General features: G+C 41.8%; 1 protein-coding gene across 14 annotated transcripts in view; it reads left to right on the forward strand.

Moving 5' to 3' along the window:
- Positions 1-18,222, forward strand: part of cacna1g (calcium channel, voltage-dependent, T type, alpha 1G subunit) — a 321,585-nt gene that overhangs the window by 192,065 nt on the left and 111,298 nt on the right. For all 14 annotated transcript variants that reach the window (XM_055004159.1, XM_055004146.1, XM_055004148.1 and 11 more), the window contains one exon: positions 497-897. In XM_055004159.1, the coding sequence (XP_054860134.1) occupies positions 497-897 (401 nt within the window). The remainder of the gene's footprint in view (positions 1-496; positions 898-18,222) is intronic.

Raw genomic sequence — 18,222 nt, forward strand, 5'->3', positions numbered from 1 at the left:
CAGTGTGGTATCAATTTGTTGCGACTAAGCCTCAAGCTGTAACACTGTCCAGAGAGGATTTTTTTTGTGACGGACAGAAAGAGTGCTAATTACGGTCAATAAATGTTAATCCCTCATGTCCAAGCTTGCAGCCAGCTTCGTTTTCTCTTGGCCAAGTTTCTAAAAGGCATTGGACTCAGCAAAAGTCAGGCCAGGTCTGTTAAGGTTAGACAGATCGTGGAAAATTTGGCTTCCAGCCAGACAGGCCACAGCACAGCCTGTAGAGACAAGACATTACTCATACAGCACACACTGCCCATCACCATCAAACACACTCCCCCTGACACACACGCAACTGTCTGAAAATGTTGTTATTCACAACAGATTTCTGTCATTGCATTTGGCAATTTGTCCAAACCACTTCATTTTTGTAATTTATCACAATCACACTGATTTCACTGCAGTACCCTTCTCTTTGTCTCAGCCTCTCCATCTGACCTTTCTCGCCCAACTGCAGCTCAGCTCTCCTGCCAGCTGTCTGTTCGTGACCTCAGCACCACGAGCAGCGCCATGGACACAGCCGCTCTGACATTAGACCCCGAGAGCTGCCCTTACTGCGCCAAGGCCCTGGCCAACGAATTGGAGGGTGGCACAGAGGGCAACGAGACGCCTGGTGACTCAGATAGTGACGGGGTTTACGAGTTCACCCAGGACCTCCACCACAGGGACAGGAGAGACAGTCGGCAGCCCAGGAAGAAGTACCGGAGGCTGGGGAAAACGGCGGCCAAGGTGGTTCACTTCTGGAGGCTGGTGTGCGACACATTCAGAAAGATTGTGGACAGCAAGTACTTTGGTCGAGGGATTATGATCGCCATTCTGATCAACACGCTGAGCATGGGGATCGAGTACCATGAGCAGGTTAGTGTTAATGTGTGCTTCTGAATGTCTTATTGACAGAAGTGTGAGTCTGGTGAGTTGCTACTGGATGGTGCGCCAACGGAGTAGCGAAGCTGAGCAGTTGTATAGAGTTCACACTAGGACAATACACTGAAGCATAATAGAGAGACAAATGAGACATAATGAAAGCTAGTAGGAGGGTGTTCGTTTAACTTATGGATCCTTTGTGGATGTGTGTGTCATCGTGTGTGATTGTGAAAGCAACACTGCTCCCACAGGCCCAACTGGAATTCCTGATTTCTCTCTTTGGTCTCATTTGTTTACACAAGCATAATTACAGCCATGTGAGAGAGAAAGCAGAAAGAGAGACAGACTATGAGAGACAGAGCAAAAGACAGAAAGAAGAGAGAGAGAGAATAACAGGGGTGATTTAACGGCTGGGGAAGGCCCAACAACATCTGAAGGATATTTTCTTGCTCGTTCACTCTCAGTGTGCAGTTTGTTATTCCCTGTGCTTCCTTCTCTTTGACCCAATTTACACCTGATATTAACATGCAATCTGCATCATGATTACTTAGCTGGATGAGGAAAAACGCATGTTAATGTCAGGTGTAAATGCATGCAGCATGCTGAGAGCCACATCTGGAGATAGTCTGACACTCAGTGTGGTCAGATGTCAGCCAGGTGTGATTGCAGTCTGTTTGAAAGGAAACAGATCTGCTGAACATGTGGAATGGTCACCTATCCCCGCCTCTTCCTGAAGTCTCATGCTGCCTATCAACAAAGCCACCTGTGACCTTATCAGCGGTAAAAGAAAATACGGCAGCATCTCCTCCCCTAATCTCAGCATGTATATTTGTGGACAAGTCTGTCACCTCCACCCTGCTAATTAGCACATTAAAATCACTTCAAGTAGGCAGGAATGCACCTCATGTGGTGTATTTAAGGATAAAGTTGAAGAAGGTAGATCTGAGGTAAGGCTGTGATGTCATGATGGCACAGAAGATCAGGCAATAAAGGAGGTGAGAAAACAGGGCAGGTGGAAGTGACTGGTGTAAAACATGTCATGTTGTAGTCTATGGTGCACAATCATATCTTTGTTCTCTCTCTGTGGCTCAAGCTTGTTATATCAAGACACCTCAATATGCCATATATGTGGCATATTTTCTGCTGCGGCGAGGTCAGAGAAGCTGCTGGCTTACATACTGCAAAATAAGGATGTAACAGAACATTCTGCTATTTTTGCATACTGTATTTGACATGCTATGTGTTAGAAAATACTGAATCTTTTCTTGGCATGCTAAATAGTATGATAGTATAGAGACTGGAACATATCCTAAATCATGGGAACACAACAACCAGACGGAAGGAATGGCAAAAAAAACACACATCTTTCTGACACTCAGTGCCAACAGCAATCTGATGGATTGGTGCAGTCACAGTGGCAGTCCTCCTGACTTAAAATAATGCTTGTTTTTAACATATTTGCATTAGAAAATATGTTTTATGTAAAATGTAAAGCTGCCAGGGAGGAAATGTGTAAGTTGAAGGTATCTGCGTACTGTTCACTGTCATTGGTAGTCCCTTCAGTACCTGCTCCAGGCAGCCAAAGTGTGATGAATGTTTTTACTGCTGTGTTTAAGCAATTGAAAGCACTTGGTTAAGTTTAAAGAAAGATCACGGTCATAGAAAAAGTAAATATTGATTTCAAGCACAAGACCTGCTCCAAGGAGCCACCCGAGAGATTTTATGCACGATGGGCCTTTGATGAAGTCCAGGCTTTTTGGCCCATTTTTGCAGAGGATGACATTCAGAAGATTTAAGAATGTTGCACTTTTGATACATCTGCAAAGGAATCTGCAATGTTCTGGGTGCTTTGTCTTGTGTAGAAACAATGCACTGGAGGAACTAATACCTTTGCGAAAGTTACTGGACATTACAGGCGAATTTAAGGTTCCTTTAACTTGCATGTCAAGTCCACCATAGTCTTCTGCTTTGAATCCTGAAATGCCCTTTTGCTATAGTTGTTGGAGGTGAATTCCCTCCAGTGATCATAACTTACATTTCACTTGCACTGTTATTAAAAATGTGTTTTCATCATGCACCGTTCTCCTCTGATGTTCTTGTGGTGGTTTTTACAAAGAGCATAAAGCTGTTTGCCACCTGCAGGTTTCAGCTTTGAGGTATTTGTTTGAGGCTATTGTGTTGGGTGTTGTGTTTTTGGCATATGTGATTTGGTGTAAAGTTATATAACACAAGTAAAGTAAGTGACACAAGCCTTGTGTTTGTTTGTGTGTAGGTGTGTGGTAGGAGATTGAAGCCTAGCCAGGCTTTTCAGGGTTACTTTCGGTCCCTGACCCAGTGCCTATAAACACATCCAGATGCCAAACCTCCTCAGCACACAAACACACACTCATTCTCTCACACACACACACACAGAGAAGGTTTTATAACTTTCTAGTCTCCACCTTTCTGCCATCCTTTTTTTTCCTGACTTTCCCCCTTGTGTTTCTGCTAATAGTTTTTTGTTCTTCTTCCAGTTCTGCTTCGTCTTCCTCTTTTCCTCCTCCCTTGTTGCCTGCTTTTTTCCTCTTGCTCCTTTTTGTTCACCTTTATGTCTTTCATTTCTTCACAGATCCTGTCTGCCTCTATGCCTTCTCCTAATTTCCTCACTCTACAAGTTTTTTCTCTTCTTTCTCGAGTGTTCTCTCCTAGTTAGGGTAACATGGATCCCTCCAGTCTCCAGACAGGCTGTGCAAAACTTTAGTGAGACACTTCATTGATTGCAAACCCATCGACATCCAATAGACACAGGATCAAAAAGCTTCTGATGTCTCTGTAACTCCACATGGAGGTGAGACTTCAGTTTCCATACATCCTTCAGCCGAGTTCTCTCTCAGAGTTTAGTGTATCCCATGTGATGACCACTTTTACTGTACAAGTAGTTTCAAGACTAGAAAGACTGTATTCACTGCAACACATTTTTAATTGAATATTTTCTCAATTAAAACTTAGACTGACATGATGTAGTGTTCCAAAGTTATTTCAAGCACTTATACATTTGTCATACTGCGGACACAGTTCAATTATTTGTCCTACTAAGCAAAGAATAGATTACCCCAAATGATAAATTCTTGGCGGTTTGTTCAAAGAATCATCTTCAACTACTGCATCCTTTCTTTCCACACCTGTGCTCAGCACAAGGTCATTTTGTTTGTGGGTACATCTATATTAAATTGCCACATTCTATGCTGGTGTGATATCTGCCACAAATTCTTTAAGATTTCACCGGTCGGAAATGACACAATGACTGAGCAGCCTTGTTTGAGTACTGTGCTCTCTGAGTGCTTTTGTTGTTTCAAAAGTGAAGGAGGAGGAGCTTTTTTGGACTACAGGCAGTTTATGTCGACAAGCAAAGAGCATTGTGGGATTTTAGCTAACAACGGGTCACTATGACGAGACTTCTGTGACAGTTAATGGCTTCTGACCAGAGCTCATATCTTCAACATGAGCCAGAATTTACCAGGACGTCTTTCTTGATAACTGGCTAATTTAAAAGAGCCCCTTTTGCGCTGACTGTTGCATGTCTGTGGCTTTGTCATCATAGGGAAATAAGTTCACTGTGTTTCATTTATTTTCACTGGTAATCAGATATTGATTGATAACGCAACGGACTGTCGGTTAAATAAACCGACAGTCCATTTCATTTTCAATCAATAACAGTTGTTGGAAATTGCGTCCATAATTACAGTGTATTTGCCAGCTCGTGAGCTGCAATGAGCAAGAGGGGATTGGCCAAAGACGGCCCTAAAAGCTTTCAAACTCCTACACAAGTGCTTACTTTTGTGAAGATGGATTTAGTTGTCTCACTTGCAAAAAATCTTATTCAAACTAACATCATTGTCAGCATATTAAGCTTTAGGACTATAAAACTGCACAGTCGTGATTTTAGACTTAAATAAAGGGTTATGGATGGAGATTGAAGTTACTTACCACATCTTTAATGTACGTACGATTGATGAATCCCTTAAATGCTGACCCAGTTGCTAAAACTCCGGCAGAGTCTCTCAGGGCTATTTTATCTTTTATATTCCTCTTTACACTAGAAGTGGGAATGTGTCCTATTTGCTGACATTTGCTAGCTGCCAAATGCTTTTATAAAAATACAATAGATCATATAGAATTTATGTTTGATTCTGACCTGTTTCAACATGATGTATTTTCTATTACTGTGGCACGTAACTGTGGCTCTGTGCCAGTTTCCACTGTAGAGATTTGGCAAAATGAAAACAATGTATGTTAGGGAGAATGAAGTACAACCTTCTTGCAGCTTTCCAGAACACGTGATTTTTACATGAATCATTTGAAACAGTTGTTTTCAGGTTTGACAGAATGTAAACACAGAGTTTTGTAACATTAATAAACATAGACACTCTGGAGATGGTATTTCGCATCCCCAAAATCTGTGCAGAAAGCTGGAAAAAAAAAGGATTAAACTTTCATCTTTTACACTAAGTAAAGGGTAATTTTATGTCTTTGACATCGTGTTTACTGCTACTGCACTAGCACAAACACATGTTATCCACAGACCCACATTTGCTCACTAACCATCATGTGTGGATGAATATGAAGGGACCTGGGTGAAGATCCTGAGTGCAGCTGGCTGTCCCAGACTCCCAGGCGCTGAATATCTGTTTACTTTCAGCCAGACTCAAAAAACAGCTAAATCATCTCTGTTATTTTTTTTTCAAAGCTGCAGGGGGATCACCCTCATGTATGTTGTGTGTGTGCTGTTCTGTTTAGCTCCTGATTTCCTCAACTCTCTAAAACAGAGGTAGTAGGCCTCTGTCGATCAGGGTTTGATCATGTGTGTACATCCTGGTTGTCCTGTTTGTTCAGATGTTGCAGCGTCACCTGTGGCTAAGGAGACCTATGCGGGAATGATAATCTCTGTCGCAAAAGTCGCATTTGTGTGTGGTTTCTGGTCTGTTAGGGTTGTTGCACTCCTTTCTGCGGGCCCTCTTTTCTGCTGTTAGTCAGCTTCTCTTCCCCTGACTTGAGGTGTTGATTCAGGGTGCTTCTCCACCTCGCACGGTCAGCTGCAAGGTCCTCCCAGGACTCGGTGTTGATGTCGAGTGCCTCCGTGTCTTTCTTGCAGACATCCTTGTAATGTAGCTGAGGGCGGCCTTTGGTTCTCCACCCAGATGCCAACTCTCCATAGAGGATGTCTTGAAATGCGACCATCCTCCGTGTAACAGACATGGCCCAGCCAACGCAGCCTGTGCTGTCTGAGCAGGGTGAACATGCTTAAAAGGTTGGCTCAGGATAGGACCTCGGCGTAGGACACTCCATCTTGCCAGGATTTGTCCAGGATACGACGGATGCTTCTCAGATGGAAGGTGTTGAGTCTTGTCTGGCATAAGTGGTCCATGTCTCGATGCCGTACAGCACAGTGCTGATGACACAGAGGTGTCATCAGCACTGTCAGCTTGGGGTTGGTCCACAGTGAGGTGACCGAGTGTTGCTGTTGCCTTCTCGATCCTCTTCTCGATTTCAGTGTCAAAGGAGAGATTGTCAGTGATGGTGGAGCCAAGGTACATGAACTGGTGAACTATGTCAAGCTCAAAGTTGTGATGGTTGGCGGTTCCGCTGTATTCTGCGCCAAGACGTTGGTCTTCTTCAGACTGATTGTTAGTCTGAAGAAGATTTCCTCAAATCTCTAAAACAGAGGTGGAGAATGCAAAATTAGCATGAGCCACAATAGCAATGTTAATCAGACATTGTCCAAGTTGGAAGAAATTGGAATTATCCTTTCGGGTCTGCAGTAGCTGGAAGAATAGAAACCCGACAAACATCCTGGCTGCCATTAGCATTCTGCTTGTCTAATATGCACATAGTGTATAAATACCCCTGGACCCCCGGGGTGCTGCGTCTCGTCTGGTACCAGGAAGCTGGCAGCAGATACATGCTGAGTTGCACTGGAATCTGGAGAGACTGGGGGTTTTTTGTGTTTCTCTAGCTGTTTCCAAGAAGTTTTTGCAGTCTGACAGGGTGAGTTGTCCTGCTGGGCCTTGTCTGCAGTAATGTTCAGGTGGGTGACAGATGTCAAAATAACATTCACGTGAATACCAGGACCTGAGGTTCCCCACCAGAACATTGCATTGTAGTGAGAAGACTAATGCTACTTCCTTCACGTATCTGGTTTTAATATTGCTGTCAGTGTACTGTGTTAGCAACACAGAAATCGTCCAAAATAAGTTATAAACTATCCAGTCTTTTGTTGTTCATTCATCATTCATTGTTCATCTGTCTTGCGGCTCAGGCAAAGTGGATGTATCATAGATGTCATAATTATTGCCATAACCTAAGATCCATGCACCTCTCAGACAGATAAAACCTCCCATGCATCATCTGCTGAACGCAAGTCAAAGTTTGTGTCTGGGGAAAAGTGTGCCTTTAAGAAATGGTCTTTCAGCCAAGTTGAGTGTGACAGCTTATCGATCAAGTTGACCTGTTTTCCAGTCCCCCCTCCTGTTCTGCAAATGGATGATACACACAGAGACAAACACACACACAACAGATCTGCTATTATGTATGATTCAGCTGCAAATAAGGTTGCAGGCTTCCGACTGTGTCTTAAGGAGAGTTTACGAGGACAAAACAGCCGACCTGATGAATAATTGATGGGGAGAGAAATATGCGGAACATAACTATAACACATGTGCAAAATTGAATCAAACCAGAAGCACGACCTATTTGTAAAGGCCAATGAATGTCTCTGCTGGAAAAAATTACATATAATGTGCTTATCAAAAACAAATTACTGTGATTAAGAGCAGGACGGAGCTATTTGATAGAACAAAATATGCTGTCAATTTGCAGCTGTGTTTGTTTGCATGTGTGCAGATTTCACTTAAGGTTTCACTGTCCCAGTGATTGCTGTTTCTATTTTTCTCACCACAGTTGCTTATTCCTTTAGTCACGAACTTCCCTTTGAAGAAAGTATTTTATTGCTGACTTCATTTGCAACATTTCGACATTTCTGAGTTGATCTACCCCTCAAAGTATTTATTAATCATCTGAGTAAGTTTGGTTAAAACTGCACTTAGCTACACTACTGTTCAAAAGTTTGGGATCACTTAGAAATGTCCTTATTTTTGAAAGAAAAGCAGTTTTTTTTCATTGAAGATAACATATTAATCAGAAATAAAGTCTAGACATTGTCATAGATTGTCATACATTGTCCCCGTGCAGTCATAGACATTGTTAATGTGGTAAATGACTATTCTAGCTGGAAACGGATGATTTTTAATGGAATATCTACATAGGGGGTTGTATTTCTGATAAATTTAATGTTATCTTTATTTTTAAAAAATGCTTTTCTTTCAAAAATAAGGACATTTCCAAGTAACGGTAAACTTTTGAATGGCAGCATCCATTACTTGACTCCAAATAAAGACTAAATGCGCAAAGAGCAAATGTTTACGAATAGGGCTGTTACAGTAAATCAACTTAAAGACTGATTCTATGACCATATTAGCCACAAGTTAGCTACAAGCCATTAATTGCAATATTTTAGAGTTAAGTTAATTTAATTCAAATTCAGTGAAGTCAATTTAAGTATGCACATCGTTAAGAAATAATCAGTTATTGCTGGCAAATTTAATGTAAAGTATGTACAAAGTGATTAATCAGTTATTGCAGATGAACTGGGTTAAATTAAGAGTTATCTTAACTTCATTTACCTTAACTTTTCTTAATTAATCAGGTATTACACATGAATTACATGCTAAGTCAAGTTACGTTAAGTACTCACACAGTTAAAAATTAATTATTGCAGAAGAATTTAGAGTTATGTACCTACATACTTAATTAATCAATTATTGCAGGTGAATTAGGTTTAATTAACAGTTTAGTTATTTTAATTTCACTTAACTCAACTTAGGTAAACACACATAAATAAATCAAGTATTGCAAAAATAATTACATGTTGAGTGAAGTTACGTTAATTACTCACACAGTAAATAATTAGTTATTGTTGATTAATTTAGAATTGAGTTTTGTACCTACATACTTAATTATTAATCAGCTATTGCGGGTGAATTTAGAGCGAAGCTTCTGCACTAAAATTAAGTCAACTACCCAGACAGTTATGCAATTTGGTGAATGTGTGCACATAATAGATCATTTGAGTATTTTGAAATCTGCATGTTTAAATCAGCTGCCATTTCTTCTTGTTCTTCACATTTTCTGTTGCCAGATTGCTTAAAAGAACAACTGCCAGAGATGTGCATTACATACTTCTGTGAAAATTAAACTAAGGTCCCTCTTAATTTTTAAGCTCTCAACATAATATTTCCTCATTATTGTGATACAAGACAGAAGATACTTTACTTTTGGCTTGGACACGTGAGCTCTGCTCTGAGAATAATGAGCATTGACTCCTTATCTCAAGACTTGTGACTGGGTCTGGCACTGTGGATCAGAGTCTGCAGTGGAGTCAAACACAGTCACATACATGTACAGTATGATTCACTGTGACCTGACCTCTGAAATATAAACCAGGGTGGCCTCTTGAGTAGATGGACAACAACAGATACTGTACAGATACTGTACATCCACACACGTGTCCTGCAAACGCAGACACGTTGTTTCCCTGCATCCCGTCACTGTATAGAGCTACAGTGCCTCAACCCTCTTGGTCCATGACACATAACAGAACCCTTCGTCTGCTTCCCATCTCTTAAATGCACAATACATGCACACAAACACTCGACATGGTGCACACATTGTCTCAGCAGCCCGGCCAAGTTCAGCGCACATAAATGTGTGTGCGACACAGAGATGGGGGGGATAAAAAGGTGATTAAATAGAGTGTTGGATTGGGATAAGGGAAGTGTGATGACTTGGAGGTGAAGGGATAGAGGGGGTGATGGGTGGAAGAGTGGAGTTGGACGAGTAAGGGGAGGGTGTCTGTTTTATCTCCCCGTGCAGTTTAAGAGCGTTACCATTTATGGTGGAGCTGATGGAATAGTTGTGTGTCTGCCAACTATGTGACACAGACCATATTTACTTGGGAAGGTCAACCTTTCTCTCGCTTTACATAAGAAACTTCCCCCAGTCTTTATGGCCTCCGAGACAGCCTGTCACTCTCTTGCCTACATCCTTTTTCCTCAGCTCTCCTGTCAGTCCCTCCACTCCCTTGATGAATGGCGCTCATGCCAAAATAGTTTGAGGAGAAGTAAAGAGGCATAGAAAAGACGGAGGTGTCGAGGGAGACGTGGGGTAAAATGCGTGACTCCCGTTGTAAAAAATGGTGTTGCTCTTCTACTGGAAGCTTTTTAGCACAGACATGAATATTGATTCAGCATGTAGCTACTACATGAGCACAAAGTGATCTGAAGTCACTTTTGGGGCACTTGGTCTACATTTCCCACTGGCAGCATTTTGACTGTATTAACCTTGAAAGCTATTCCCCTGGAAAAGTAAGCACATAGAATTGGTCTCTGAACTTCTGAGTGCTTGGAAACGGTGATGCATGTTGCTGCTTGTACAGTGGTGTGTGTGTTTGATCTTATTTTCTCACTTAAGTATAAGAAGAAAAGCTTCACTTTAAGAAGGGCATATTTCAGGCTCAAGAACTTCAGGTTGATGCTAAATGCACACATACATTCACTGAGAGTGAAGACATTTGAAACTAAAACATTGCAATTGGCAAGTGAAGGCTTCAAACCACCACTGACCCCCATCTGAAGTAATATGCACAGTGCTTTGCTTTGCATTGTTACTTTCAGCAAAAGTTGTCCACTTTGGAATAAAACTTTAAAGGCGACAACGAGTGATGATCAGCTGTTTGAACTTGTACTCAGGAGCTCTAAGCCATCAGAGAAAGTTGTCTTGCATCAGGGATTTGTAACACAACTGTGGAACCAAGTGTTCCGACCCATCTGTCTCGGGTAACTGGATGGCAACAAAAGAGAGTAAAACCAACGCTGTGTTATAAAAGGCTTGAATTTATTTTGAAAGGGGTGCATTCACAATAAAATACAAAAAGTAAGGGGATTAAATGCAATTAGGTGCTACTGAAGTAAAAGAACAAAATATAACCGAAAGCGAACTTTACCCAGAAGTTGATATTAACATACTAGAAGAAAACAAAAGATAATTAATAAAAAGTAAAAAAAAAAAACAACCAAAATATAGTGCAGTAGTACCCCTGACTGAACTAACTGTGAATTCTCAAAAAGTATTTCTAAACACACCAAAAGAACCACTAGCTAGCATTTAGTCCCACACACACACACACACACACACACACTTAGCACGGGAACTGGGCAGCTCAACTTCTCCTACGAACTGCCACGACAACTGGATGAATGAGCCTTTTGAGGTCCTCCTGGCCCCATGATTGGAAGAGGTTGTTTGTCCGGAACCAATCCATCTATGACTTCTCGAGCTGTTACGGGTTATGGTTGGGGCCAGTTGGGGTCTTTAAGGTTTGATTAAGTGTTTAGTTGCTAGTGTTGCCACTTGTCTCTCTCTTTATCATTTCAAAATCAAAGGACTGCAACTATTAATTGGAAAAGTACAACCAGGTTCAATACTGTAAGGACTGACATTAACAATAGTTTGAAATTAGGATGTGTCACTTCCATGAGTGATGGAATCAATGTAAATTGTGTTTATGCATGTTGAAGGCCTCTGGATTCATTCCAGTGCTGCACTGAGCTCATGCACATTTACTTCTTCGCTGCCAAACCCAGAGAGACAGTGGAAAGACCCTCTCGCTGTGCTTCGTGCTCAAACCAGAGACAATATTTATTCAGGTTTTATCCTGCCCTGCCGGAGGAATGTAGAGTTGGCATCTGAAGTCACTGGCCTCCCTCCAAGACGGGCCGAAGAAAAGTGTTTTTCTAATTTGTGTAATGTTAAGATGTAGAAGGCAGAACAACAGATCCTAATCCTGGTTTACAGAGCGAGGGCTTGTCTATCCCTGACCGCCATGAAATCAAAAAGAGACAATCAATGAAGTGATCAAATGATCAAATGATGGATTCAGTTATTTCCTGGTTCAGTGAGATGTCAAACAACATGCTGCTTGTACTTCTTCCTTTGAGCTCCTTGGCTGGATCTGCCAAATCATCCCTTTCACATTGTTCCTTTAAGCTCTGGTTTCAGGTTTTTCTGCACTGAAGAGCAGCTGATTATGCAGAAAATGTTTCAGATTTTATTAAACACTGTCAGAGAGTAAGGATAAATAGGCAGACAGGCACAGAAAACAACATTTAGTTTATTTATATAATAGAAAATGTCAAAAGTCAGTGCAAAATTCAAACAGGTTAAAACATGAGGATAGAATCATACTATAACAACAGATTTGCAGGCAGTAACACAAAGTCAAGACAGTTTGGGAGCAAGAAAAATACAGGCAGCCATCCGGCAATCATTTAATTAATGAAATTAACATAAAATACTGCTAGAGATGTAAATTCTAAATAAACTCACTAGCACAGAGGCATTTCTTAACATATTTTTTGAATGCTCTGGGGAAAAGTTCATGACACACAGAGTAAAAATGTGTTTATCTTAAGCCATTTAGGTGCTTTGGCAGTTTCTTTATTAAATATTTTTGCATAAGCACAATCATATAAACGACAAACAACAAGCAGTCTAAAACTGAGCCCTGTGGAACATCTGATTTCGAGGAATAGTGCACCATTTGTCAAGTTTTAAATGAGCTAAGCTAGATCTCAGCTTGGTGTAGCTTCCTATTTAACATGCAGATATCAGAGTGATATCAGCCTTCTCATCTAAGTTTGAACAAGAAAGCAGCAAAGCTTTCTTTCTATCCTGTTTTCTCTTCCCTTCAAGCTCCCCCCTCCCAGTCGGGGCAGACGTCTGCCTTAACTGAGCCTGGCTTTGTCAGAGATTTCTTCCTGTTAAAGGGAAGTTTTTTCTTTCCACTCCTGCCACATAGTCTCCTCAAAGGGAATTGTTTCAATGTGTTTTGTCTTCCTCTATAACTTTGTCAAGTCTTCTCCTTACTATGTGACGTGCCCTGAGATGACATCCTGTATGTTATGTATTTGCATTATGAATAAAACTGAATTAAACTGAACTAAGCATAGATCCCAGAATGTCCACCTATTCCTTTAATATCGACAGCAACTGAGTTAAATCTTGATAAGTGACTTTGCACTAGCTAGAATGTCCTCATAGGTCCACCTAGCCTGTCTAGCAGATGCAATAAAAAGATCCAGAAAGCCAAATTAATTTCCTCATTATCTTTAGCCCTGAGTAGTTTTCCTTAAATGACGCTAAGATGCTCGAGTAGACTTTTCTAATCATTCAGTCATCTCAGATAAGGCACCAGACATCCTCAACGTTATTATTAAATCAAAGCCAACCTCAGTAGTGAGTGTATCATTCTCCATTTCATGCTTGAAATTACCTCCTCTGTACCATGCTTAAGAAAACCGCTTGATTAAACTAACACACACACACATACCAAACACGGTGCTGCATCACTGATAGTCCGGAGTGGAGTGCGGCATCCCGTTTAGATTAGATCACATCAGATTAGGTGACATTACATTAGTGCTAACCAGATTACACTATTCCTCATCTAACACACTTTACCTCCTAATGCTCCTCCAGCCTCATTACCCAGGAAACAGCCATTGAAAGAAGCAATTAGAAAAGCAAGAGCGTCTTTCTCACTTCCAGACTCACGCACGTGGACGCATTAATCTCCCTCTAGGTAATATGCACACCTCACTGGCCATTAGTCAATTAAGAGATTTCTCCTGTTTGATAAGCTAATGGCCGCAAACCTTTGGTGACACAAGCATGTGTGCATTTTTAAAACCTCCGTGTCTCATGTGCTCCTGTCTTCACTTCTTTGTGTGAGAACAGCTTTTGTGGTTTCTTTCTCTTGCAGTAATCTTGGATGATGTCTGAGGAATGTCTAATATACAAGCTGGAACAATAGCAGAGCAGAAACAGTGGGGGAAAAATAATGACCTGAACCTCAGTCTCAGGACCAGATGTCTGCAGTCCAAGTCTCACCTCATAAAAAGTGTACTTCTTGTTTCTGGCTTATCAACCGCATCTATTATGCAGCTCTAGGCGTGTTTACGTGCATGGATAGAAGTGTGAGCCTGTACAGAACATACAGTATGTGTGCATACATGGTAATAAGCGTGGGAGTGGAGCTTGATGTGTGGGTTTATGCGTGTGGCCTGTGGGTTTGTGATGGTTATTAATATAACTTTGGATATACCTGCCAGTGTGTCTCTACATAGCTGTGTGTGAGGGCATTCATCTGAAAGAACACACAAACATCTAAGTGCATTTGTTTACCCTTTGAACCATCGTTAATCACACGGTGTGTGTGTGTGTGTGCGTGCGTGTGCGCGCACATGAAGGATTTGGAGCCGCCGCCGTGCTCGTCACTGTACAAATGAATGGGCACAATAAAGCAGTGGGATCAAACGAACAGGTTCATCTGCGTCTGTGAACCCAGAGACAGACACAGGAGACAATGACAAAGAGGTGAGATGAAACGGAGAAAAGCTTGTTTTTCAGGAAGCGGGGTTCACTGGCAGGAGCTACACTGCAGGCTGTGGGCAAATTGTTCTTTTTGAACACTGTTGTCCTCTTCTCTGTTCTCACAGAGTCATTTTAACATATCAGGCATGTTGCTGATAGTGCTTACACTAGCATGCATAACATGCGGTGAAATAATACAGTCATCATTCACGTCCGAATCAAGTCAAGAAGACAAGACTCTATCGGCTTGTCTCTAAATCAAGCTGATGCACTGCTACCCAAAACTGGCACACACTAATTCCTCAAGTATTTATCTGTGCAATTAGCTGTTTTTTCAGTTTTGCTTAGAGTAGCAATGAAAAGCAATTTAAACTTGCTTAAGTTGCAGACACTGATCTGCCACTACATTTGAACCACCTCTCTATTACTGTGTAGATCCTACAGCACCTCTGGCCCCTTGAGGTCCGTACAGAGAACCTCTGAGGGGTCCTGTGGTGTCTGGCAGTGGATTCTTCAGGTCCTGTGGGTTCAGAAATGTGGCCCCTGTGGATCAGGCTTGTTCCAGCACATCCCATGGATGCCTGATTGGATTGGGATCTTGGGAGTATGAAGGTCGGGTTACTGCCATGGGTCCTTTGTCATGTTCCTTACACTGTTTCTGAGGAGTTGGTTTGGTGCGATGGGGTGTGTCGCCCTGCTGGGAATGCTGTTGTCTTGTAAGTGGGGGTGTGCTTTGTCTGCAACAGTGTCTAAATTGATGGTGTATGTGGAAGTAACTCATGAATGCCAGAATCTAAGATTTCAGTGGCATACACAAGACTTGTCAGTGGTTTCAATGTTGCTGATTGGCGTGTAACTCTACTTATTTGATGTTTTGAACATAAACAAGAATATTGGGTGTTGATGCTAAGACGCTGATCTGATATTATGCTTACATAAGTACTTCCTTATATGCTACTTGACCCACAGCAAATCCTGAGCAAGGTACTATTCCAGCAGAAGAAATATGGGTTTCCAGGGCCCTGGGCAAAATTTTTAAAAAAAAGAAGATTGGTGCGGATAAAGACGTGGGAAGAACATGGGGTCCACAGGGGCCCACAGTTCCTGTTTGCCACAGGGCTCCTAGCAGATTCAATCCAGCTCTGTCTACTGAGATATAAATAGTTTTAGTTTGACCTTGAATGTTGCAGTTCACTTCTTTTACCATCAATCAGTGTTGGTTTCAGTAGTTTCAGTCAGAAAAAAAATCAACCACATGCACAGCAGATCAGAAAACACTCAAGTGAATCATTTCCATACAGGCCATGTGGGTCATTTTACAGCCAATTACAGCCTATTTTGTCATGTAGGTATGAGTAACAGCAAGTGGGGTCATTTATCAAAAGCCAGTGAAATTCAGTGTTGAAGCTTCAGGCTGTGAGTTGTGGTAAAATAGTAGGCCTTGGTGTTGATGGACTCTTATCTTTGCTTTTTGGCCCCTTGTTAAATTCATGTCTTGTGGGAATAATGACTTAATACCAAGCAATGACTTGTAAGTGTTTACTCGTTCACACTCAGATATGCCGTCAAGACCCTCTTATTGAAGTTTTCTGTTGATGGTGGATGCTTTTGGCTAGTTTTTGTTTTACTACACATACATGCATGGAGTGAATGACCCATTTCAACTTTTAGATTTAAAAAGTTTATTCTGCTGACATGCTGTTGTTATATAAATTATTTATTTAGTTTATTTTGGCTGCAATTAAATTAATTAACACCAATTTCCCTGCGCTTTTTGGTTGTAACATCTTAAGGGCTGGTATAGGTTTCAGAAGAAGCTATTTGCAGAAACGGAATGTATTATTACTCCGCCAAGGAATGCAGCAGAGTTATGTGATAATCAGCGTTGCTTTATTTGTCTGTTTGCAACATTACTGGATCCACAAATCCGTGGATCCAGACTACAAGCTGCATCACTGCCAAAATCAAATCACTTGGTCCTGTTGTCATTTCTGACCTTCCCTGAAAATTTAATCCAAATCCGTTTGTCCGTTTTTGAGTAATGTTGCTAACAGACAGATAAACAGACAGACAAACATACGCCGATCGTCACATAACTCCGCCGCGTTCCTTGGCAGAATAATAAATCCCCACCTGTTCCTCTGCAACTCAGCATTTGTTGTGCTTTCGTTTTGTTACTCCATGGTTACCCTAGACAGCCGGGTCACAACATAGCTCTTTAAATTTTTGACTTTTGGATCAGAAATCAGTGTCGACTGTGAGACTATAAGACATACAGATGCAATTTAATGCCCTTGGGACACTGTAACCACCATCCTACCCACCCTGTATGACATGAACACCAGCGCCGACGTATTTCATATTGACCGACTGTCTGTTGCTTAAGGGCTCGAGACAAACTGGTGCCATAATGCATCACAAGAAGCTGTTTTTCAACTGGTGATGCTAATCTCTGTATTCCTTTCTGTGTGTATCCATGCTAGTGTTGAGTAGTCACTGCTTAAACAGTCATGGTGTGTAGTGATTAGTGGCAGCCCACCAGGACAGGCCTAATGGCACACACTGTGTTTACATTGCATTACGTCACCTCCCGGTTCAGCCTGGGGATAGTGTTTCTGCCGGGACGACCAGTCTATTTATACACACACAACACTGAACAGAATATTGAGATTGTAAAATATGCATTTACACACATACATGCTTATGATGGAGAACATGCGAACCCAGATCAGGCCTTCAACACCTTCCGTCCTCTGCATCATGTCAGTGTGTGTATGACACCGCGTTTGAGTTGTGTAAACTGTTTACTGCACGGAGATGAAAGGCCTCATGAAGCCTGTCTGAGGTGTTACACAGTCCACAGACACTTAACAGCACTCCCACCGGCCCTTTTCTCCTCGCTGATAATTACAGATACTCGCTATAGAAGTCTGATTTACATACCGTGTCACATTCGGATGTGCCGCGCCTTTTATCTTCAGGCTCGTGTTCTTTCTCTTGTCTGTCTGCTTGTTCTCATTGCCAGTTGTTCTCTCTGCGCTCAAATGCTTACACATACACACACACACACACATGCAGACACACACATGCAGACACACACATGCAGACACACAGCAGTTGTTTGATCGAGATGTGAGTGGCAGTGCAAACCTCTGATGAGCTTTGAGCAGACGTTGTGTGTCAGCACAGCGATCAGCCTGTGCCCTGGTGCGTGATAAAGGTTGTAGGCGTTCAGTGTATGTGGGATAAACGAGCTATGATTGATTTATCATGTTTGAATTGTATTTAGGCATTGACATACACTGCCCATCAAAAAAAAAAGTTGCACACTAATATTTCATTGGATCACCTTTAGCTCTGAGAATGACCCACATTCACCATGGCATCGTTTCGATAAGCTTCTGCAATGTCACAGCATTTATTCCTGTCCAGAGTTGCATTAGTTTTCTACCAAGATCTTATATTGATGATGGGAGAGTCAGACCGCTGCGCAAAATCTTCTCCAGAACATCCCAAAGATTCTCAGTGGGGCTGAAGTCTGGACTCTGTGGAGGTCAATCCATGTGTGAAAATGACGTCTCATGTTCCCTGATCCACTCATTCACATTGTGAGCCCCTTGAATCCTGGCATCGTCATCTTGGAACATGCCCATGTCATCAGCGAAGGAAAAACTCCACTGATGGAAAGACCTGGTCATTCAGTATATTCAGGTAGTCAGCTGACCTCATTCTTTGGGAACATAATGTTGCTGAAGCTGACCAAGCCCAGATCATAACTCTAACCCCCACAGGCTG

The sequence above is a fragment of the Amphiprion ocellaris genome, chromosome 18 (assembly GCF_022539595.1).
Source record: "Amphiprion ocellaris isolate individual 3 ecotype Okinawa chromosome 18, ASM2253959v1, whole genome shotgun sequence".
Taxonomy (NCBI): domain Eukaryota; kingdom Metazoa; phylum Chordata; class Actinopteri; family Pomacentridae; genus Amphiprion; species Amphiprion ocellaris.